The sequence below is a fragment of the Ranitomeya imitator genome, chromosome 2 (assembly GCF_032444005.1).
Source record: "Ranitomeya imitator isolate aRanImi1 chromosome 2, aRanImi1.pri, whole genome shotgun sequence".
NCBI lineage: Eukaryota > Metazoa > Chordata > Amphibia > Anura > Dendrobatidae > Ranitomeya > Ranitomeya imitator.
In genome coordinates this window covers 600,864,440-600,889,616 of record NC_091283.1, presented here as the reverse complement: position 1 = coordinate 600,889,616, position 25,177 = coordinate 600,864,440, and the positions used below count along the sequence as shown (strand labels likewise).

The following is a 25,177-nucleotide window of genomic DNA, read 5'->3' as shown; positions in this document are numbered from 1 at the left end:
AGTCTATGGTTACAAAGTTCAGTTCCATCTTATCTATCTAAAAATGTTCCAGATCCGATAATTGGTCACAATATGATGTAGTATAGTGTTGTATCAGAAGTTGTGCATTTGTGACCAAACAAAAAAGTGTCTCCTGTAAGGCGGCATACTGAGTTCATGCGTGTGCTCACCTTTCCTTTGCAAAATTGTTTGATCTCTTCTGCAGAACAATCCACATTCGGATGGATTCTGATAGCGGCACATATCTCCTCTCCCATCCTTTCATCTTCTATTCCAACCACCTACAACACAATAATTAAATATGAATATTTAGACCAACCCGATAACCTTAACTTGTCCATTTCCCACTATTTACCTGAGCTTCCCAGATTTTGGGATGAGTGTGCAAGAACTGCTCTATTTCAGCTGGGTATATATTCTCACCCCCTCGGATAATCATATCTTTACAGCGCCCAACAATTCGACAGTATCCAAATTCATCCATTGTAGCTACATCTCTGAGAGAAACAATACAGCATTGTTTTAGACCTTCAATTGCAACACGACCAGATTTCATGACACTCATATTTCTCTGCTTCTGCCTAGAATTTCCTAGTGAGAATGTCCTGTATTCTCATCCAGAGGTTTGTGATAAGTACATTCACAGCCCTTAATAGGTGCTGGTAAGGCCTCTTTCACACTTCAGTTGTTTGGCGTCAGTCTAAAACCGCCATTTTCCTCAAATAACGGATCCGTCATCTTTTTTTTACAGATCCGTTATTTTCCCATAGACTTGCATTAGCGACGGATTGTGACGGATGGTCGTCCGTTCCATCCGCCATGCGACGGATCCGTCGAAATTTGGCGGACGTCATCTAGACATGGACGGACATTATAACGTTTTTTGTCAACGCCGAAATGGCGGATCGCGACGGATCCATCGCATCCGCCATTCCATAGAATGTTTGCCTATGGGCGACGGATCCGTCGCGACCGTCATTTCGGCGGATCCGTCGCCCCAAACCGCTTTTTCAATTGTGCATGCTCAAAAAGCATTAAGCTACTTACTGGTAGCGGCATTTTTCGGAGGCCCATGACAGCACACGAGAGAGGGGATCCACCCTTAAGGAACAGGAAACCTACAGATACAAAAGGGCGGCACCTCTCCCCATGCATCAGTTGTATTTCAGAGCCTGAGAGGACTACCGCGGTTAGTGGTACACAAATATACATTATATACATTTTGAAACAAAATAACCCATTATTGTAACAAGACACCATACGTGAGATTTACATATTACGCTATATACATATCAGGAAGTGCTACCCCCACGTGAATAGGGAGGGTGCTGTCATGGGCCTCCGAAAAATGCCGCTACCAGTAAGTAGCTTAATGCTTTATTCGGACTCCCATGACAGCACACGAGAGATTTACAGAGATGTAAGCTACCTTAGGGAGGGACTATAGATTGTAGCACCCTTAACCCGAAGGAGAGATCAGAGGAGGACCCCAAATCCAACTGATAGTGTTTAAAGAAAGTGGAAGGGGATGACCATGTGGCCGCCTTACATATCTGCTCCACTGACACTCCAGATCTTTCCGCCCAGGATGACGCCATGGCCCGGGTGGAATGTGCCTTTAGATTCTGCGGAGCTGGCCCCCCACCTGCTGTATAAGCTAGAGAGATAGTTTCCCTAATCCATTTAGCCAGTAAATATTTTGATACTCTAAACCCTTTCCTTCGACCTTGGAAGGAAAGAAGCAGTGCCCCATCTTTCTTCCAATTATCAGTAGCTGAAATATACTGAAGAAGAGATCTCCTGACGTCTAACGTATGAAGCTCCTGCTCTTTAGGATTAGAGGGATTAGGAATAAAGGACGGCAAAACTATCTCCTGTGATCTATGGAAACGTGTCGCCACCTTTGGTAGATATGCTGGGTCTGGTCTAAGGACTACTCTGTCTGACAAGATTTCAGTGTATGGAGGAGCTCTGGAAAGTGCCTGTATATCCCCTATCCTGCGAGCTGAGGTTATGGCAATCAGGAAGGCTCTCTTAAGTGTCAACATTTTGATCAAGGCCTCCTGCAGAGGTTCAAAGGGGGGTTTAGTAAAGGTACCTTCACACATAACGATATTGTTAACGATATCGTTGCTATTTGTGACGTAGCAACGATATCGTTAATGAAATCGTTATGTGTGACAGCGACCAACGATCAGGCCCCTGCTGGGAGATCGTTGGTCGCTGAATAAAGTCCAGAACTTTATTTCGTCGCTGGACTCCCTGGAGACATCGCTGGATCGGCGTGTGTGACACCGATCCAGCGATGTCTTCACTGGTAACCAGGGTAAACATCGGGTAACTAAGCGCAGGGCCGCGCTTAGTAACCCGATGTTTACCCTGGATACCATGCTAAAAGTAAAAAAAAACAAACACTACATACTTACCTTCCGCCGTCTGTCCTCCAGCGCTGTGCTCTGCTCTCCTCCTGTACTGGCTGTGAGCCGGAAAGCAGAGCGGTGACGTCACCGCTCTGCTTTCCGGCTCCCAGGCAGTACAGGAGGAGAGCAGAGAAGCAGAGCGCAGCGCTGGAGGACAGACGGCTGTAGGTAAGTATGTACTGTTTGTTTTTTTTTACTTTTAGCATGGTAACCAGGGTAAACATCGGGTTACTAAGCGCGGCCCTGCGTTTAGTTACCCGATGTTTACCCTGGTTACCGGCATCGTTGGTCGCTGGAGAGCGGTCTGTGTGACAGCTCTCCAGCGACCAAACAGCGACGCTGCAGCGATTCGGATCGTTGTCGGTATCGCTGCAGCGTCGCTAAATGTGAAGGGGCCTTTAGAGAGGACAGAACTAAATTTAAATCCCATGGAACTGTTCTGTCTTTATGCACTGGTGTAGATCTACTAACTGCCTTCATAAACCTCGCTATCCAGTAGTTATTAGCTATATTACAGGAAAACAGGACACCTAAAGCTGAGACCTGTACTCTAAGGGTACTAGGAGAGAGTTTTAACTCGAACCCCTTCTGTAGGAACTCTAGGATTTGTTGTATTGGCACCCCGTCTTGGATATTAAACTTTGAACAAGTCAAGAACTTTCTCCAAGTCCTAGAGTAGATTCTCGTAGTTATTTGCTTTCTACTCTTTAGGAGTGTCTCTACTAAGTTTGGAGAGAAGCCTTTCCCCACTAATAGTGACCGTTCAAACTCCACGCCGTCAAATGGAGCGCCGCCACTTGTGGATGGGAGATCGGTCCCTGAGAAAGCAAGTTCGGGATCTCTGGCAGTACCCAGGGGACCGCTACGGACATTGTCTTGAGCCAGGCAAACTAGGTTCTTCTGGGCCAAAAGGGGGCGATAAGGATGACTTTCGCTCGATCCTCCCTGATTTTCCTCACCACTAGAGGTATCAGGTTCAGTGGTGGGAAAGCATAGGCCAGTGGAAAATCCCATTTTATCAGAAACGCGTCCACCGCCAGGGGATTCTCCCTGGGATTTAGGGAGCAAAAAAGTTTTACTTTTCTGTTGTTTCTGGTGGCGAATAGATCCACCACTGGTTGACCCCATCTGCGGACGATAAGATTGAAAATGTCCTCGTTGAGAGACCACTCTCCCTGTTTTAACACATTTCGGCTGAGGAAATCTGCTGCCACATTTTCTTTTCCTTTGATGTGAAGAGCTGTCAAAGATAGAAAATTGAGCTCTGCCACCTGGAACAACCGATCCGTGATCTGCATTAAAGTTTCGGAACGAGTTCCCCCTTGCCGGTTTATGTAAGCGACCGCCACTCTGTTGTCCGACAGAATTCTGACATGCTGGCCCTGCAGATATACAAGGAATTTTTTAACAGCCAATTCAACCGCCAACAACTCTCTTTGGTTTGATGAGAATGTTGTGAAGGGTTCCCACTGTCCCTGGACCACCATGTCCCCCATATAGGCTCCCCACCCCGAAGAGCTGGCATCTGTGGTTATCACGTGGGTGACATCTACCATCCAGGGAACCCCTGCTGATAAATTCCGTTTATCTAGCCACCACCTAAGGGAATTCAATGTTATCGGCCTCAACGTTAATTTCCCATTCAATTCGCCTCCTAAGGCTCTGTCATGGAACAGGACTTCTTTTTGTAGGGACCTGGTGTGGAACTGAGCCCACTTAACTGCTGGAATGCAAGATGTGAGTGACCCAAGTAGAGACATTGCTTGCCTAAGTGTCATGGAAGGTGTATTGATTGCTCTTAATACAAAACTCTGAATTTGGTCTATTTTCTCTATAGGGAGGAGACACTGCTGTGTCACTGAATTCAACATTAATCCCAGAAATTTTTGAACATTTAGGGGCTGTAATTTCGATTTTTCAAAGTTTATGATCCAACCCAACCGTTCTAGTTTGGTTTTAGCAACCTCCCATTGTGACAGACAATGATCTACCGAGTTACCTACAATGAGGAAATCGTCTAAGTAGGGGATTATAAGGACATTTGACTCTCTTAAATGCGCCATGACTTCCGCGATTATTTTAGTAAACACCCTAGGTGCCGAGGTGATCCCAAAAGGGAGCGCTCTGAATTGAAAATGTTGAATCCTACCCCCCATTAGTATCGCTACCCTCAGGTATCGTTGGAAATCAGCATGAATGGGTACATGATAGTAGGCATCTTTCAAATCCACTACTACCATGAAACAGTTGTTGAAAAGCATTTTTATTGCCGAATTGATGGACTCCATTTTGAAAGTATGTTTCACCAAAAACTTATTGAGACCCTTAAGATTTATAATGGTCCTGTAAGATTTATCAGGCTTCTGGATTAGGAACAGGGGAGAGTAAAACCCTTTCCCTGCCTGAGAATACGGCACTTCTACCAAAACATTTTTGGAGCAAAGAGTCCTCACTTCTTCTTCTAGGGCGAATTGTTCAGTGGGAGATGAGCGCCAGGGTGTTAATCTAAATTTGTCTTGTGGAATATGAACAAATTCCAGCTTGAGACCATGGGAAACAGTGTCTTTTATCCAAACGCTGTTTGTGATTTTCGACCACTCTGCCAAGAATTGCAATAGTCTCCCTCCCACTGGAATTGCCAGTCATTGGTCTTGTTTTTTATTTTCCGTCTGGTTACGGCGAAACATGAGACCTGTACCTCGTTTTCGCCTATCCTCCCATCTGGGACGATCTCTCCCTGGTGAGAAGGTGCGCTTTCCTTCCCGGTTGAACCTTCTTTTGTTGAAGGGACGACGGTATGGATTGAAAAGGTTGGGAAACTTTTTCTTATCATCCCCTGCTTTCTCCAGGAGTTCATCCAGGGTAGGCCCAAATAAATACTCACCTTTACAAGGGATAGCGCAGAGCTTTGCTTTTGCCTGCATATTCCCCGGCCAGCATTTCAGCCATAGGGCTCTCCTTGCAGCATTAGAAAGTCCTGCTGCTCTAGCTGCCAACTTTACGGAGTCAATTGAGGCGTCCGATAAAAAAGCCGCCCCCTCCTGGATTACAGGTAATGCTGCGAGTATGGAATCTCTAGAGGCCCCTTGTTTTAATTGGGTCTCTAACTGGTCCAGCCAGACCATCATTGACCTTGCCGTGCAGGTTGAAGCTACCGCAGGTCTTAAGGAGCCAGCTGCCATTTCCCAGGTCCCCTTTAGGAAGGTATCCACTTTCCTATCCAGGGGGTCTTTAAGCGTTCCCATATCCTCAAATGGGAGAGAAGATCGTTTTGCTACCTTGGCAATTGCTGCATCCAGCTTTGGTGCTTTCTCCCAGTTACCTACTGCTGGGTCATCAAAAGGGTACCGACGTTTTTGCGCAGGTGGTAAGGAGCCTTTTCTCTCCGGTTTTCTCCACTCCCTATTAATAAGATCCTGTATTTTCTCATTTAAAGGAAACACTCTGCGCTTTTTCTGCTCCAATCCACTGAACATCATTTGTTCTTTAGATAGTTGAGGCTTGGGTTCCGATATACCCATTGTGCCTCTGACCGCCTTTACCAATTTGTCTATTCTTTCTAGGGGTAGGCAAAACCGAGCGTCTTCTTCCGAAGAGGAGGATGATGCTGCTGAATCGTCCGATTCTTCAGTCTTGTCCTTTTCCACAGATGAATCAGATGCCCACTCAGTTCTCTGCCTAGAACCTCATGACTGTGAAAGGTTTTTAAAGGACTCCTTAACCTCAATTCTAATCATCTCTTTTAGACTGGCCGTAATAGAAGAGGATTCTTCGGCTACCTAAGGGGATAAGTAAGGTAGACTAGAGTGTAAGATCTAGATGCTATACCCCCTCCCCTCCTTCCAGAACCTCACCGTCTGCTGGATACAGGGGTCACAGTTTTTTAGGGTGTGAGTCAGGCAAGGGAACCCCGCAGATGGCACATTCCCTATGCTTCGCCTTACTGACGTTTTTCCTTCCCTGCATAAAACATATGAGGGGAGACTAGTCACTAAGTGAACTTTCTCGAAGATCACTTACCAGTGGCTGCTCACACCCAGAAATACCGAAGTACGAGGGGGATCCTTTTTGGCTGACCCTCCAGACCCCTGTCTGGAGGAGCTTCTGCGGCCCTTACCATCGCTCCTCTTTTCATGTTCCTTCTCCTTGGGTTTCTGGGATGCTTGTTCCAGCAGCACAACCTGCTGATCCTGATCCGATTCCATCTTTAGTAAATTGGAGCCAGAACCCGGGAACACGCTGCTGGAGCCGCCTTATAAAGCCCCTCCTCTGGTCAGCGCACCTTGCTCAGCTTGCTGGTTTAATTTTCCCGCCCTCCCGCAGCTGTGGGGCATCAACCGACGCTCAGGAGGGATTGTGGCATGATCTCCGGTGGGCGCCGCCATCTTGGAGCCCCTGCGCATGCGCAGGAGCTCATCGACCCGGAAGTCGTCGCCGGCTCCGCCCCCCGACGTCACCACAGCTTACAGCGCTTCCTGTCAGCGCTGCAGCCATCGTGGAACGCCGAGGCCGGCCAGCTATATTCCGATCGGCGCCCCCTAGATGCTGCCGCCCCCCCTCCGCACAGAGAGACCCACAGCACACGGGAAGGGCGACTTACCATATGCTGGCTCCGGAGACCGGACACCCCCTGGCGACCGCTCCTCGCTGCCTAGTCACCGCCGTGCCGCCCTGCCAGGGCCACCGTGACTACCTCAGGTACCCGCACCGGCCGAGGTGGGAGACTCCCTCGCCACCAGAATCGGTCCGGCCGGCCTGGACTTGTAGAACTTCTATAGGCATCCAGTCCCTTCAGGAACGGGAAACCAACTGATACAAAAGGGCGGCACCTCTCCTCATGCATCTGTAGGTTTCCTGTTCCTTAAAGGGAACCTGTCAAACCGTTTTTTGAGATTGAGCTATAAATACTGTTAAATAGGGCCTGCGCTGTGTGTTCCTATAGTGTATGTAGTGTACCCCGATTCCCCACCTATGCTGAGAAATAACTTACCAAAGTCGCCGTTTTCGCCTGTCAATCAGGCTGGTCAGGTCGGGAGGGGTTGGTGACATCGCTGGTTCTTCCTCAGCTTTACGTTGGTGACGTAGTGGCGTAGTGGTGAACAAGCAGCGCGCGATCTGCGCTGTCATCCCTTTCGTCGGTGGGGGCGGCCATCTTCCTGGGGCCGCGCGTGCGCAGATCGAGTGCTCTGCTGCACGGGGCTTCAGGAAAATGGCCGCGGGATGCCGCGCGTGCGCATTAGAGATCGCGGCGGCCATTTTCCCAAAGCCGAGTTTGCATCTCGGCTTTGGGAAAATGGCCGCCGCGATCTCTAATGCGCACGCGCGGCATCCCGCGGCCATTTTCCTGAAGCCCCGTGCAGCAGAGCACTCGATCTGCGCACGCGCGGCCCCAGGAAGATGGCCGCCCCCACCGACGAAAGGGATGACAGCGCAGATCGCGCGCTGCTTGTTCACCACTACGCCACTACGCCACCAACGTAAAGCTGAGGAAGAACCAGCGATGTCACCACGCCCTCCCGACCTGACCAGCCTGATTGACAGGCGAAAACGGCGACTTTGGTAAGTTATTTCTCAGCATACATGGGGAATCGGGGTACACTACATACACTATAGGAACACACAGCGCAGGCCCTATTTAACAGTATTTATAGCTCAATCTCAAAAAACGGGGTGACAGGTTCCCTTTAAGGGCGGATCCCCTCTCTCGTGTGCTGTCATGGGAGTCCGAATAAAAGTAGATACTTTTCCCAGACAACCCCCAAGTAACGGATCCGTCAAAAAAACTGATCCGTTAGAACCGTTTTCTCAACAATTGTGACGGATCAGTCGATCCGTCACTATGTCGGAAGTGACTGACGCCAAACAACTGAAGTGTGAAAGAAGCCTAAGCAGGGTTGCCAACCTACTGTTTTACTGGACATCTCTTACTTTTTTTCTAGACAACTGAAGTTAAAAATCACAGATGCCACCGAATTTTAACAGACATAACTCACACCCCTTTAGAAATAAAACACGCCTCTATGTCACACTCAACATCATGCAAAAAAGCACAAAAAAACAGAATAAAAATAACCATTAAAGAGAACCTGTCAGCAGATTTTGCCGCTATAAGATGCGGCCACTGCCTTTCAGGGTTTATCTACAGCATTCAATCTACAGGTTCCCTTTAAGACAATACATTAAATGTGGTGAAATTGTACGAAGACATTGTGAATGCAGCTCTGGATGTGACTGGAGTACAAGACATGATGTAACACTAGAATAGTCACTGCAGCTCTATAAAATATGGATAAATGGGGGGGGGGGGGAATTGCCAGGTAGTGAAGTGGTTAATAGCCCTTAAAATACAAATAAGTCCGCTGTCATTCTTGCAACTACAATGCGAGAAACTGCTGTGTACTGTGTAATGGCCGTGTCTGACCGTGCAGGAATATGGATCTGTTAAAAAAAGAATATGGTCTGATCATACCACAGCTCCTTTTTTTAACAAATCTAATTGTGGAACTTAGGCCTGTGTCACACTTGCAACTCACAGGGGTCTCTCGCCTCAATATCCATGAGGCACCGCCGGCACTCAGGACCGGAGTGTTCAGTTGCATAGAAATACATTCAGCCACATGCTCCGGTCCCAAGTGTCGGTGGCAGTGCCCCATGGGTATTGAGGCGAGAGACCCCTGTGAGTTGCAAGTGTGACACAGGCCTAAGTTCCACAATTAGATTTGTTAAAAAAAGGAGCTGTGGTATGATCAGACCATATTCCTGCACGGTCAGACACAGCCATTACACAGTACACAGCAGGGGCACATTTATAAGATTATCTCAGCACAGGAACATTCTTTTTTTAACAGATCCACAATTCTAGAAGTTATTATTATTCAAAGATCTATTGATTAAAGTGTGCTTGGTTCCTGGGACAACCCCTTTAATAAAACTTCCAACCACAGACAAGATGTATAGCAGAATAAACTTGTTTTACGATTTACACTTGGGCATTTATATACTGGGCATTTTCCATAAGTCAAACAGATGTCTTTTTTTCAACAGTTATCACAATATCACTTACCCAGTTTTGTACCATTTCCCTGAGGTAAATACCTCTTTGTTTTTTTCTTCATCTGCCCAGTAGCCCAGCATCACACAGTAACCTCTAATCTGCAGCTCGCCTGGGGTATTCAGTGGGACTATTTGGCCTGTGTTGGTGTCTACAATTCTTGCCTGAAAGGAACAATCAGCATAAGTGTAGTGAAGGCTTCTATGTAGAAGACAAGCTAAAGGGACGGTGTCAGCACAGAATGACTGCCCAATCCAAGTACAGGCGCTCGGTGCACTCATGGCGGGGCCAATCATTAACCGCATTTTTCGTATTAGAAGATGCACCGGACCATAAGACTCATATAGGTTTTAGAGGAGGAAATTATAAAACAAAAAATGAAGCAAAAAATGTCAATTCTATAGTAATATCCCCTATCCTGGTGTATATGGTCCCCTCATCCCTATCCTGGCATGCATGGCACCTCATCTCTATCCTGGTAAGCATGGCCCCTCTCATACCTACCCTGTATGCATGGCCCCCTCATCCCTACCCTGGAATACATGGCCCCCTCATCCCTACCCTGGAATTGCATGGCCGCCTCATCCTTATCCTGGTCAGCATGGCCTCCTCATCCCTATTCTGGTATGCATCGCTCTTCATCCACATCCTGGTATGCATGGCCCCCTCATCCCTACCCTGCTATGCATGGCCCCTCATCCCTATCCTGGTAAGCATGGCTCTTCATCCCCATCCCGTTCTGCACGGCCCCCCTCATACCTATGCTGGTATGCATGGCCCCCTCATCCCTACCCTGGTATGCATGGCTCCTCATCCCTATCCTGGTATGTATGGCTCTTCATCCCCATCCTGGTCTGCATGGCCCCCTTCATACCTACCCTGGTATGCATGGCCCCCTTCATACCTACCCTGGTATGCATGGCCCCTCATCCCTATCCTAGTATGCATGGCTCCTCATCCCTATCCTGATTTGCAGGGCCCCATCTCCATCCTGGTATGCATGGCCCAACCTTATCCTGGTACTATTGGCCCCCATAAGAAAAACATTAAAAAAAAAACACAAACCACTATACTGACATTCCACCACTCCCTCACAGCTTCCTGTTCCGATACCAGCAGCTGGTTTATGATTGTAAGCAGCACATGGCAGTGACATCAAGCGCTGCTTACAACCCGAAGACAGAAGCCGGAATACTCACTGATCTCCATGCCGGGACTGTGTGTGTGGAGAGCAGTGAGTATTCATTTCTCTTTAATAGCGAACACGCTGTTAGGCCGGTTTCACACATCAGTGGCTCCGGTATGTGAGGTGACAGTTTCCTCACGTACCGGAGACACTGACTCACGTAGGCACATTGAAATCAATGTGTCACTGCACATGTCAGCGTGTTTTCACAGACCGTGTGTCCGTGTGCAAAACACGGAGACATGTCAGTGTTCGTGGGATCGCACGGATTACACGGACCCATTAAAGTCAATGGGTCCGTGTAAAACACGTACCGCACACGGACGCTGTCCATGTGCCGTGCAGGAGACAGCGCTACTGTAAGTGCTGTCCCCCCCCACGTGGTGCTGAAGCGGCCATTCATATCTTCTCTCCAGCAGCGTCCGATTACAGTCATGGATATGCAACTCCTCCTCCCATAGGGGTGGAGCTGCATATTCACTACTGTAATAAGCGGCCCCACGTGACCGCTCATACAGGAGAAGGTGCGGCGAGGACAGGACGCTACGAGGGAGCCGGGTGAGTATTTTATTAACAGCGGGGGGGCGCACAGGGGGTGGGAGGGGGATGGGGACAGGGATCTTTATTTTAAACACGAGGACAAAAAAAAAAAAAAAAAGGATTTTTCATATCTTCGCTCCAGCGAACGCCGCTGGAAAGAAGATATGCATGGCGGCTTCAGCACCAGATGCAGGGGACAGCGCTTACTTGTAGCGCTGTCTCCTGCACGGTCCATGTGGTACCCAGTTGGCACACGGGCGGCACACGGCTGCCGCACGTGTGCCACAATGATGTTCACGGAAATCACACGGACACGGATAATTATAATTATCTGGACGTGCGAGACTGGCCTTAGCTGCAGCCGCTGGCTTTCTGCAGCTGCCGAGCTTTCACGTGTCCCCGCTATGCCACGCCTATAGGAGTGGCGAGCAGTGAATATTCATTCCCTTAAGTAGCGGGGACACGCAAAAACCGGGCAGCTTCAGGAAGCCGGCGCTGCAGATAACAGCATGTCTGCTATTAAAGAAAAAATAATATTCACTGCTTTCCACTCCCATAGGCGTGAAATGCAATGAAAAGGAGTTACCGCAGCCGCAGGCTTCTGACTCCTGTGACCTGCTGCTCCCCCACCTCCAAATCCATAGCCAGTGCAGGTGCTTCTGGACTATAAGACACCCCCAATTTCCTCCACATTTTGAGAGGTAAAAAGTGCATCTTATAGTCCGAAAAATACGGTATATACACCATCCCGCCTGCTTTACTTTCCATCCATCTCCATCCTCCTCTTGTTTGTTTGATTGACTGGTTTCCCTCTTATCTTCTACCTTGTCTGTATCTATGAAGCCAGAGCAAGCAGGTTGGAAGGTGCATTTAAATATTTGGCCACGTCATGGAGCACAGAGAGCCTGTAACTGGTTTGAACAGCAATTGTGTGCCGACGGCGTCCCTTTAACCCCTTTATAAATTATGACACATAGGTACTTCTTAGGTCGCCTCCCTCCCTTTGATGCAGGCTCCGGCGCGGAGTGCGCATCTTTTCAGGCACATGACAGCTGAAGTAATCAGCTCTCATGTGCACCCAACAGCCGCGGGTGGAATTGTGATTCACCAATGGCTGTTAGCATGTTAAATGCTGCATTTAACTTGCGCTTACCAGAAACTTGTCACAAACCCCGCCTATGTAACTTCATCGCAGGGCGCAGATGGGTTGGCATGATAGCCGGAAATCTGCAAAAAACTCTAGTGCCTGTCATTGCAGATCTCCTATGGTCGCCGGCCATCAAAACATCGTAGCTACCCCAAAATGGTATTAATAAAAACGTCAGCTCATTGAACAAAAAAAAAAAAAAAGCCCTCACCCAGTCCCAGATCCCAAAAAATGGTGATGCTACATAGCAGGTCAGGGAAAACGACGCTTTTTATACATGCTTGGTATCTGTGAACTCGTAATGAACTGTAGAATCACAATTGCAGGTTAGTTTTAGCATTTAGTGAGAATGGTAAAAAAAAAAAAAATAGTGGAATTGCACTTTTTTTGCGATTTAACCACACTTGGAATTTTTTTCCTGTTTTTCAGTATACTTTAAGGTAAAAACAATGGTGTTAAAAAGTACAACTTGTACCGCAAAAAAACAAGCACTCACACAGCCATATTGACGGAAAAATAAAAAAAAGTTATGGCTCTGGGAAGAAGAGGAGCAAAAAACAAATATGCATGAAAAGGTAAAATCCCAATGTCGAAAAGGGGTTAAAGAGTTCAGAGATTCATGGAGAGAAGAATGTGTCAGAAGAGAAACACTATGCGTAAATATGAGTCGATGTGGGGACTCTGGTTAGATACTTCCGGTTTACCTTCCTATATACTAATAAGAGATAGAGTGATCCTTTCTATTCTCCGTCCTCTTACAGTTAGGCCTTGAGAAAAACGGAGAAAAGAAGGAATAATCAAAATTATAGACCTATGGTTAACAGTCAATGAGAATAAGCTCCTGGTTAGATGGATATTGTCTCTAAAAGTAGTCCAATACCAATTCCTGTTGCTTTATTGTTATTTTTGATTAACTGACATCTACATATAAAAATACCAACATTGCCTTGAGCAAATCTATAACTACCGTATGTCAATATCAATATCTTATGTTATTGTTTCCTCTTCTGGTTTCAAAAAAGGGAAAACTGTATGTAAAGTGGATTTGATTAATAAAAATGATAAAATAAATAAATACCGTATATACTCGAGTATAAGCCGAGATTTTCAGCCCACTTTTTTGGGCTGAAAGTCCCCCTCTCGGCTTATACTCGAGTCATACCCAGGGGTCGGCAGGGGAGGGGGAGAGGGGGCTGTCTAATAATACTCACCTGCTCCTGGCGCGGTCCCTGCTTCCCCAGCGCTGCAGCTTCTTCCTGTAGTGAGCGGTCACATGGTACCGCTCATTACAGCAATGAATATGTGGCTCCACCTCCCATAGAGGTGGAGCCACATATTCATTGCTGTAATGAGCGGTAACGGTGACCACTCACTACAGGAAGAAAATGCGGCGCCGGGGAACAGACGTGCAGCGACGACGCCAGGAACAGGTGAGTAAGATGGGGCAGTGCGCGATATTCACCTGCTCCTCGTTCCACCGTCGGAGCCGCTGTGTTTTCCGCAGTGACGCTCAGGTCAGAGGGTGCGGTGACGCGATTAGTGTGCGCGCCGCCCTCTTCCTGAACGTCGGTGCAGAGAACGGGGAAGACACAGCGGCAGTCAGTGGTGGAACGGGGAGCAGGTGACTATAGCAAGTGCCGGGGGCCAGAGAGGTGAGCATGTAATTTTTTTATTTTTTTAATCGCAGCAACAGCATATGGGGCAAATATCTGTATGTAGCATCTTATGTGGCCATGTGCAGCATGATATGGGGGCAAATATCTGTATGGAACATCTTATGGGGCCATGTGCAGCATGATATGGGGGCAAATATCTGTATGGGGCATCTGTATGGGGCCATGTGCAGCATTATATGGGGGCAAATATCTGTATGGAGCATCTTATGTGGCCATGTGCAGCATGATATGGGGGAAAATATCTGTATGGGGCATCTTATGTGGCCATGTGCAGCATGATATGGGGAAAAATATCTGTATGGGGCATCTTATGTGGCCATGTGCAGCATGATATGGGGCAAATATCTATGGGGCATCTGTATGGGGCCATGTGCAGCATGATATGGGGCAAATATCTGTGTGGAGCATCTTATTTGGCCATGTGCAGCATGATATGGGGGCAAATATCTGTATGGAGTCTCTAATCGGGCCATAATCCACATTTGTGGAGCATTATACGGGGCAAATGTCTGTATGGAGCATCTTATAGGGTCATAATCAACATTTGTGGAGCATTATACGGGGCAAATATCTGTATGGAGCATCTTATGTGGCCATGTGCAGCATTATATGGGGGCAAATATCTGTATGGGGCATCTTATGTGGCCATGTGCAGCATTATATGGGGCAAATATCTGTATGGAGCATCTTATGTGGCCATGTGCAGCATTATATGGGGGTCAAATATCTGTATGGAGCATCTTATGTGGCCATGTGCAGCATTATATGGGGCAAATATCTGTATGGAGCATCTTATGTGGCCATGTGCAGCATTATATGGGGGCAAATATCTATATGGAGCATCTTATGTGGCCATGTGCAGCATTATATGGGGCAGTTATCTGTATGGAGCATCTTATGGGGCCATGTGCAGCATTATATGGGGCAATTATCTGTATGGAGCATCTTATGGGGCCATAATCCACATTTGTGGAGCATTATACGGGGAAAATGTCTGTATGGAGCATCTTATGGGGCCATAATCAGCATTTGTGCAGCATTATATGGGGCATAGTTTAATATGGAGCATCTTATGGAGCCCATCATAAACTGTATGGAGCATTATATGGGGCTCCTGATTCAATATGGATATTCAAAAACACTTAACTGATGTCTCAATTAGTTTTACTTTTATTGGTATCTATTTTTACTTTTGAAATTTACCAGTAGCTGCTGCATTTTCCACCCTAGGCTTATACTCGAGTCATTAAGTTTTCCAGGTTTTTTGTGGCAAAATTAGGGGTCTCGGCTTATGCTCGGGTCAGCTTATACTCGAGTATATACGGTAAATTAGAAAAAAAAAAAAAAACACAAGAGTTCAAAGACAGCCTCACCTCTGTATGGGGCATAACATGACCGATAGTATCACATCTTCGAGTCAGATCATCAAAGGGAAAGCCACCAAACGTCACTGGGCTGTTTTCCGTTGTGCCATATCCGATCTGTAACATAAAAACGTCACTGTGGTCTGCTGAACATGAAAGTCAAGAGAAAGGACAGTTGTGAGGCCCGAGCCTTGACTTGCAGGGATTAAAGATCTGTCCAGGGCCTGTGTTTGTGCATATTTCAGGGGCTGCTCCCTTTCACTCCGAATACATATTCATGGATGCTTTCCACATCCCCCTCCTTTGTCTCATAAGCAAGAGACATGTGGCAGCTTCACAAGAGGTCTAGGCGATTTTCTAAAACACTTCTGCTGCCAGATTGTATGAGCAGGTCTTATGCGAGATGATTTGGGTCAATCAAGAGGCTGTTGGGTGTAAAAGTGTGTAAGCATACAGAAATGCTGTCCTTTAGTGGACCATCGGCAGGTAGACGTTGTGAAGAAATGCAACAAGTCAACATAAAAAAAAAAAGAGAATAACTGAACCAGTCATCTAAACGCCGTGAACCAGACAGTTAGCCCACAAACTGCCATTAATAGAGAATATAAATACTACTTTTGCCAAGAAAGTGTCTCCTGCCGGCCGACTCGAGCATTGGCTTTACCCAGCTCCTACACAAACAGCATGAAAAATTCTTGCCAGGGTACGGCAATACATCAGGTCCTGCTGACTGGTATCTGTCCAGAGTGCCATCTCCAGAAAAATACATTTCTTTCTTATGCTGATGGGTATACAAACTGAGGTCCCAGACTTCAGCTTTCTCACTGAAGCCATTAAAGGCATTGTTCACAGAGAACAACAACTGCCTATATCCCCTAATAAAGTATATGGTCATTATAGAAGAGATATCACTTAGGAAACCCATCAGCTACAGAGGAGAATGCATGTATATAATGTACTGTGCAGAACAACTACGATTGCCCTCCACAAATATGCGGTTATCAACATCTTCCCAAACAATATCAGCTAATCATGGGGGGATTGGCAGCCCGATCTTAGCAAATAAGCAAAATGTACTGTACTCATGCCGCTATCACTGGTTGGTCTCTAGCTTACGACAATACATAGGAGAACAATCGTTTGTTCAAACTACATTCAGAACACCAACAATTAAAGAATTGCATTTTCATGGGATGATCTCTTGAAATCTGAAGAAAGAAATCAGATCTAGCGAAAACCCAGTCTGTGAACAAGTTCCAGTGGGAATCAACCCCAAACAAATGGATGGTACTTACAAAAATTTTTCGAGGGTCGTTTATACATACTGTAGTTGATGGATGTAAAAAGAGTCTGAGTACTATACAAAAGTCTTCATTATAGTATCGCAAAACAGTATTTTAATCAGAAAATCAAATAAACTCTAAAACTACATACTTAGCTACAGTAGGCCTGACACTTGTCCTGGAATAGAGACTCTGTGATCTCTTAAAGGCACATTCACATATGTTCAACTCTAGATACAAATTTCATGTCACAGATCTATATATTATAAGGTATAGACTTCAGACTTCTTTACCCGGTCATAATTGATTTTGTTTTCGTTATTTCATTATAGCTTTATTGATTTTCTAATTAAAATACTGCTATAAGTACTATAATAAAATGACTTTTGTACAGTACTTAGACTCTTTCGACTGTTTTCTCAGCATTCAATTGTACATTTAGGAGTTGTTCTGTTGCCTATGACCTTTTTCAATATGGCTATAAGGCCCCCATTCACACCTAATGTGATGTGTTTTGTTCTGATATATCCGTTTCCACACATGGCGTCTGTGGTCTTTAAAATCAAGATTGGCTGCAAAATTACTTTATTATTTAGTTTGTTTCTATTTGTTAAATTGATTTTCAAAGTGCACAGTTCATCAATTTTCACGAGAATTCAAGAGTAGAACACTTTCGAAATTGTGCAAAAATTTGGGAATTTTTCCTGATTTTACACTACTCCGGGCCAGATCCGCCAACTTTTGGGAGGGCCAACTCCAAAAACATATATTAAATGGTGTACAGTAGTACAATGCAGGATGAGCGGTAAATGTTTCCATAAGAATTTGGGAAAGTTATGAAATTTTCTATAAATGTTTGTTCTGTTCCTGATCTAAGGATCTGGGCTTTTAGTGGAGATGAATCTGTGCTGCACTGTATGCACATGATGAGTAGTGACCTGTGTTGGGGGTCGTGGTCAGGAAAATTAGGTTTTTTGGAATGAATTTCTAATATCCAAACTGTTCACAACAAAAAACATGGAGAATATAGTGACAGATCTAAAAAATCAAAACGACTGAGTGCGGCAATGCCTGTGTTTGTTGGTGACATACAACTAATACTCTAGTATCTGTTTACATGCTAAGAACGCAAGAAAACCTAGAAAAATGTCCGGTTGTATATTTATTCTACAAATCTAAAATACGGCATGTTTGAGGTTAAAACCTGCCCTGCGAGCAGATATCGAGAGGAAAGGGTGGGAAGGAACACATTCTGAAGGTTGCTAGCTCTCCGATGCTAAAATTCTTCAAACACTTTCTGCCTCTTGAAGAGAACTACTTTAACAGGGACTTCTTAGTTCACCACCATGGGATTTATAAGATTCACATTCTGCTTCTCATAGTGGGTTAACTTCACACTCACCTCCCAAAATCTGCCTCCTCCACATCACTGTTTGGCGCTGTCTGCATTTTTTTTTATTTAATATGATATAAATAGGCCTGTGTGTGAAGGGCTCGCTCACATTGCCAGTACTCCCTGCTCGCTATGGAACATCTCAGTGTCTTGCTCATCTTTAGCGTGCTCGCTACTGTGTGCCCCATCCTGGAGGCATGTCCCACAAGCTGTCACTGTCATGGAGGAGACCTGCAGCACGTCATCTGCTACAGCTCAGGGTTAACTAAGCTTCCAAAGATATCGGAGCAAACTCGTCTGCTAAACCTACAGAAAAACTTATTTCCAGTTCTAGCTCCTAATTCGTTCAAAGAAATGAAAGGTCTGGTGTCCCTGCACATGCAGTACTGTCAAATTCGAGAGGTTTCAAATGGGGCATTTCGAGGTCTGAAGAAACTGGTCTATCTGTATTTATCACACAATGAGATCAGTGTGATCGGTGCCGGGGCCTTTGATGAACTGACTGAACTTACTTACTTATACATGGATCACAACAAAATCCTGGAGATTCCTAAGGGGCTGCTGTCACCACTTTTCAACCTATTCATCTTCCAAATGAACAACAACAAGGTGCGTGAACTGAAAGCAGGGACCTTCTCCGGTGCCAAGGATCTGCGGTGGCTGTACCTGTCTGAGAATGACATCACTGCACTGCAGCCGGGATCTCTGGATGAAGTGGAAAACCTGGCCATCTTCCACATAGAGGGAAACCAGCTGACTACTTACCCACTAGCTGCCGTTAGCAAGCTAAGGGTAGTAGAGGACTTTAAAATATCCCGAAACCCAATCAAAGTCATCCCAGACTATGCCTTCCAGTCCTTTGGTCGATACATGGAGTCTCTGTCGCTGGACAATATGGGTCTAGAGAAGGTGAGTACTTACCATTAAAAGGTTGTTGCAGAATTAATTGTTATAAAAAGGGATCTGTCACCAGATTTTACAATGTAATATGCATACATTGTTCAATAGATCTCTTTTGAGGCTGGTGTACTTTCATTAACAATATTTGTAGAAATGGCTATATAATCCCTTAGCAAAATTTGCCCTCCTGATATTACAATGCACAGCTAGATCTGGATTTATAAAATGCTCACTTAAGAAAACTGTCAAAATTAATTATGCAATCATTCTGACAGACATATTTAAAGTAAGTATACCAGCCTCATCAGGTCCATTTAGATCTTCTTTATAAAATATATGTTAGCATCTTTTTATTCCAAGCACATTACGTTAGATACAAATAACATACGAATGCAGAAATCAGCAGACATCTTAAGGTATCATGATAGAGTTAACTGCGGACCACCATACGGTAAACTTTACGTCATACTGCTAAGGTTAGGATATTATTTCTTTACCCTCAATAACAGTCTGTTTATTGACAAGATGTCTCATAAGCAGCAGTCTCTCAGCGATTCACAAAGCAATCCTTGTCTGTGTCTCCATGGCCAGGAGGAGGGGACCTTCTGTGCTCATTGCAGACTAGTAAAAAAATGAAGGGAACACAGAGCAGCTTTCTGTAGAAGTTACTGAATTCCCTAACATGCTATGTCAAGGAAAGCGAGAGCCACCAATTATGAATGGGCAGGTTGGTGTATGACTTTTTTCTTTTCGGAGTATGCCGAAGATTCTGTTCTACATAATGTCACAGGACAACACACTATCAAAAGGTGGAAATTTCCAGTGAGATTCCTGTCCAAGGTAAAAGAAGGTTGAGAATCCAAGGAGTGGGTGAAAGTTGGAGTAAAGGATGTGGATAATTGTAATGAGTGGGGAAGAGGTGGAATGTTTGTTCCTCAACTAGTAGCCAACCCCACATATTTTTGCTTTAGTTTTCAGAAAAAGCTTTCGTTGGAGTAACAACCTTGAAAAAGCTTAATATTGAAGGAAACAAGCTGAGCCAACTTCCTGCCAACGCCCCATTTTCTACCCTGCAAAATTTGACATTGGCAAATAATCCTTGGCATTGTGCCTGCCAACTGGCAGCTGTGAGAAGGTGGGTCTGCTCAATTTGCTTAGTTTACTAAAATGCCATGATTCCCAAACTCTAATCCAAACCTAACACTATTTGTTTGGAAACAGATGGATGGACAGTAGCCGCTCCCGCCCAAATGCCACTTGTGCAAGCCCAGCCCAGTACCGTGGGCAACAGATAAGAGACGTGGGAGTTTTTCGTGGCTGTAAACAACCAACAAAGAAATCTCGAAAGGGAGACCGTCATTAAGAGGTATCCTGACTGTATGACTAGAAGAAAGCTAGATGAAATGGTATGTGGTTAGGTACGGTATGCTTAGTCTTAGTTATAGATTCGATTTACATGCAAATGCGATCCGACTGTAATGTGATTTTAACATGAGCTTTTACATTTCTCTATATACCGTATTTTTCAGACTATAAGATGCACTTTTTCCCAAAAAAATTTGTGAGGAAAATGGGGGATGTGAATGCAGGCTTACCAGTAGGTTGCGGCAGTGATGTAGCAGTGGAACCGGCGGCGGCAGAGGTGTGGCAATGCTGCGGCAGTGGGCGGTGTGGAGTGCACCTGAGCAAGGTCCCTTCCTAAGGATGCCGGAGGCAGAAATGTGGCGATGCCGCGGTGTCCACAGTAAGCAGAGCCCAGTGCATCACCAATTTCCCTGTGGCCATCTTCCTGAAGTCATGGGCCGCCGGAGGCTTCAGGAAAATGGCCACCGAGATTTCAATCTGCGCACGCGCGGCCTCTGGCGGTCATTTTCCTAAAGCCTCAGACGGCCCACGGCTTCAGGAAGATGGCCGCAGGGAAACCGGTGATGCACTCTGCTATGCTGACAGAGGACACCGAGCCGCGGCGTCGCCACATTTCTGCCGCCGGCATCCTGAGGAAGGGACCCTGCTCCATGCTCTGCCTCACAGGCAACACCGGACCCGCAGCATCGCACCCCGGGACTGCAGCATTGCCCCACTTCTGACGCCGCCGGCTTCCTGAAGAAGGGACCATGCCTTCTGTGACCCCGCTGTACTACCGCTAGCCCTCAGGTAAGATACCTTAAATTCAGACAATAAGATGGCTATTTTCCACCCCAAAATTTGGGGTGCATCTTATGGTCCGATGCGTCTTTTAGTCCAAAAAATACAGTAATTTACACATAGTTTTCCAAGGAAATATTCTTCAAGAATCTGTCTCTCTCTATATGAGAGAGAGGGGGAGATATTAGATATAGATATAAACCAAAAAACTGGAAGCAACACTCCAAGGTATACTTGAAAAACAAGGTGGACTTTATTAGGCCTATGTGGTGTGGCGACGTTGTGGTTCACACTGAGCCTAGATAAATGCATACAAAAAGCTATATATAAATAGGAGAGTGAGATACATATTTTTTTAAGTACATAAATTCCCTTGAGAAAAAAGAGCTTGGGATCCCCAACATATTATTAACTAGCAGAGGGAGAGTGGACAGCAGGGGTCAGATGTTTATAGCGTGGGAAGGGGGTAATGTCCATGTAGCTTCCCAGGCTAATATCAGCTGACAGCTGTATACGTAGCCTTTCCTACTTATTAAAATAAGGGACCCCTCCAGAAAATGAGGTAATGTCCCCCTATAATAGCCATCAAAGGCTAGGCAGACAGCTGTGGGCTAATATTAATAGCCTAGGATGGGGCCATGGATATTGGCCCCCTCCCAGACTAAAAACATCAGCTCTCAGCCACCACAGAAATGGCGCATCCATAAGACGCGCCCATTCTGGTACATAGCCTCGGTCTTTCCACTTGCCCTGGTGCGGTGGCAAGTGGGGTGACTAAACCATGTTCGGCAGTACCAAGTAATATGCACTTTATAAATAGCAAACCTGACAAATTTCTGCAGCTGCTACAAATCTAATACCTGTACTGGTTAAACAGGCTCCTAATGGACCGTCTTGGTAACTGTGATGCTGTCGACCTGCAAACTACTGACCCGTAGGACGTTCCAGAAGCGCTTTCCACTTTGACTCGATCTATCTCATTTGTCTACATCTGCCGTTCTGACTCTGCATTTACCAAGCTACACCATTCTGTATGCAAGTACTAATGTGATCAGCTAAAAGCCATTGCACTGCTAATTGAGTGGCCTACTGGGTATGTATATGTACAGCGGACATGCTATGCAATATATGAATATTTAGGCATATATTACAGATAAAAGATACATTAAAGTTGATAATTCTATGTGTTAATAATAATATATAGGAAGAACATAATAGTGCCGACACTGCCATATATACTTCAAATACACTATAACACAATTGTAACTATTAATATCCGACTAGTGAGTCAATATTCCTAATTATTATCGAAATACTGACTTGAGAACCCATAAACTGAGGGGGCTCCACAGATATGATGTACAGTGAGATATCTATAACATATGACAAATAAATTAATTATAACAGAAAACAAAAAAGATGAGTGAACTGAAAGTAAAAGTTATTTTTGTTGTCTTACTTAATAAAAAAAAATGTCTCATCGGAGGCAGGTGTATGTTGAACGGTTCTGCTTTCTCTACTATTAGGACATAGGAGATAAATCTAAGCTGTTCCCAGTGTCATCTTGTCTTTTACTGCACTCCAATAAAAACAAAAGGTGATATGGCCAAGTATTAGAAGGCTCTCTTGAAGATGAGTGACTCTTGAAATTAGAATTTTCCAGCTTCCCTAAATTTTCCCACTGCCATTTTGTTTGCAGTATTGCTCTGCAGACTGGGGTGCTGCTAAGTGCAGGAGAGAAACCTGTAACACTTCTATATTAGTACGTGCCATTAGATCATGTACCCAACCTATTTCTGAAATAACCATGGCATGGGCAACCCTTTCATTGGGCCAGACTGCCATTTGTTTCAAAGAACTGCACTGCATAGGGATGAGGAGCTGTCTGGAGGATCATAGAGAGAGCATGAAAAGTAAGAGAAACACCTAGATAGCAAAAATTGGCACAACAATGTGTGGCCAAGTGTCATTTATGCCTCGCTCAATACTCCAGGCCATCTAATGAATGTTATTTAGACTAAGGTCACACGACCGTATAAAAAAAAATAATTTACATTTTCATCCAGAAAAGTGGTGCAATTTTTTTATCTCTTGCCATCTGTATACAACCCATTTTTTACAGCAGCTATTAATCATTTACAGGACCATTTACATTTTCCTGTGTTACAGAATAGCAATATATCCGTAAAAAAATCAGGCACTAATGTGGCTCCGTATGGCATCCGATTTATTTCTCACACCCATAGACTTGAATGGGCGACTCATGAAATTGCCGGAGGAAAATCAAACGTGCTGCGATATTTTTCACACGCAGATTCGGTCAGTAAAAAGAATGTGTTTATCTGCGCGATTGAAGAACACTGGTTTTAGTGCAATCCATTTCTCTGATGGACAGCACTCGGACCAAAAATATGGTCGTGGGCACGAGCCTTAAAGGGAACCTGTCACCCCCAAAATCGATGGTGAGGTAAGCTCACCGTCATCAGGGGCTTATCTACAGCATTTTGTAATGCTGTAGATAAGCCCCCGATGTAACCTGAAAGAGGAGAAAAAGATGTTAGATTATACTCACCCAGGGGCGGTCCCGCTGCGGTCTGGTCAAATGGGCATCTCAGGTCCACTCCGGCGCTTCCCATCTTCATTCCATGATGTCCTCTTCTTGTCTTCACGCTGCGGCTCCGGCGTACTTTGTCTGCCCTGTTGAGGGCAGAGCAAAGTACTGCAGTGCACAGGCGCCGGGCCTCTCTGACCTTTCCGGCGCCTGTGCACTGCAGTACTTTGCTCTGCCATCAACAGGGCAGACAAAGTTCGCCTGCGCCGGAGCGTGAAGACCAGAAGAGGATGTCATGGAATGAAGATAGGAGGCGCCGGAGCGAACCTGAGACACCCATTTGACCAGACCCAGTGGGACCGCCCCTGAGTGAGTATAATCTAACGGTTTTTTCTCCTCTTTCAGGTTACATCGGGGGCTTATCTACAGCATTACAGAATGCTGTAGATAAGCCCCTGATGACGGTGAGCTTACCTCACCATCGATTTTGGGGGTGACAGGTTCCCTTTAATGCACCGAGATAGTGTGAGCCTACACTTAAAAGGAACCCGTCACTTGAATGCATGCTGCCGAAACCGCGGGCAGCATGCATTAGAGCCTGGGTGTGGGATTGCAGACATGTACATGTACATGTTTTAAAGATGTAGTTGAGGACTAATGGGAGAGAAGAGACTAGTCCGGCTCCACCCCTAGTCGATATCGCCCCACATCGCTCCAGCCAATTGCCAAATCAAGACAGAGCAACGCGGGAAGTAGCTGACGGGGTTGGGGCCAGCCTAGTCACATCTCTTTCTATACTCCCTGGACGGATGTTTAACCTAGGGTTTCTGTCTAACGCCAGAGAATTTCAGAGAAAAACATACCTGGCTGAATTCACACAGCCAGGCTCTGATTCATGCACTTTAGGCAGAAAGTATAAAGTGACAAGTTCCTTTAATTTTAGCTCTCTCTTACCAAACTATTACTACAAAAATGTGGCTGGAAATGAAAGCGTCTTCTTCCCCTGGACTTGTAAGGAGGCCCCCCACTGCAGCTTCTCCCACAGAAACTGATGCAGAAAGGTAAGGTATATACTGTATATATATCACACACTGCTAAACCTTAAAAAAAATAAAACAAAATTAATGTTGAGAAAGTTTCCAATATGTTAAAATAATACGTACCATAATAAAGTCTTGGAAAACCGCTATAAGGTTGTTGCAATAACAAGGTAGCAATGTACTGTCATGCCCCAAAGTTTTGAGACTGAAACAAAGTTTAGTTTTTACACTTTGCTTCTTCAGTGGTTTTAGATCTCAGATATTTATATGGTGACTGAAGTACAATTCTAAGCATTTCATACATTTTTACACCTTTTTTTTTTATAAATACGGTACATCAAGTTTATACAGTGACTCAACAGTTACAGCGGTGTCCCTGATTTATCAAGACTTCTGACAGCTGGATATCAGCTTCTGGTTCAAATCCTGACTGATATCAACCCATTCTTTCCTAATCATTGGTTGTAGTATGGCACAATTT

At 45.4% G+C, this 25,177-nt stretch overlaps 2 protein-coding genes across 3 annotated transcripts in view; one reads left to right on the top strand and one right to left on the bottom strand.

Moving 5' to 3' along the window:
- Positions 1–25,177, bottom strand: part of ACSF2 (acyl-CoA synthetase family member 2) — a 204,648-nt gene that overhangs the window by 9,854 nt on the left and 169,617 nt on the right. The window contains exons 11-14 of the mRNA XM_069752397.1: positions 15,394–15,501; positions 9,484–9,635; positions 356–497; positions 171–281 (exon numbers count right to left, since the gene is read on the bottom strand). Coding sequence (XP_069608498.1) covers positions 171–281; positions 356–497; positions 9,484–9,635; positions 15,394–15,501 — 513 coding nt within the window. The remainder of the gene's footprint in view (positions 1–170; positions 282–355; positions 498–9,483; positions 9,636–15,393; positions 15,502–25,177) is intronic.
- Positions 18,130–22,512, top strand: CHAD (chondroadherin). Of its 2 annotated transcripts, none has more exons than XM_069752396.1 (4): positions 18,130–18,969; positions 19,932–20,095; positions 20,182–20,326; positions 21,983–22,512. In XM_069752396.1, exons 1-3 carry the CDS (start codon positions 18,193–18,195, stop codon positions 20,321–20,323), a joined length of 1,083 nt encoding a protein of 360 aa, XP_069608497.1. In that variant the 5' UTR covers positions 18,130–18,192; the 3' UTR covers positions 20,324–20,326; positions 21,983–22,512. The 2 variants fall into 2 exon arrangements, with proteins under 2 accessions (XP_069608497.1, XP_069608496.1); XM_069752395.1 differs by having other exon boundaries at positions 20,182–20,366.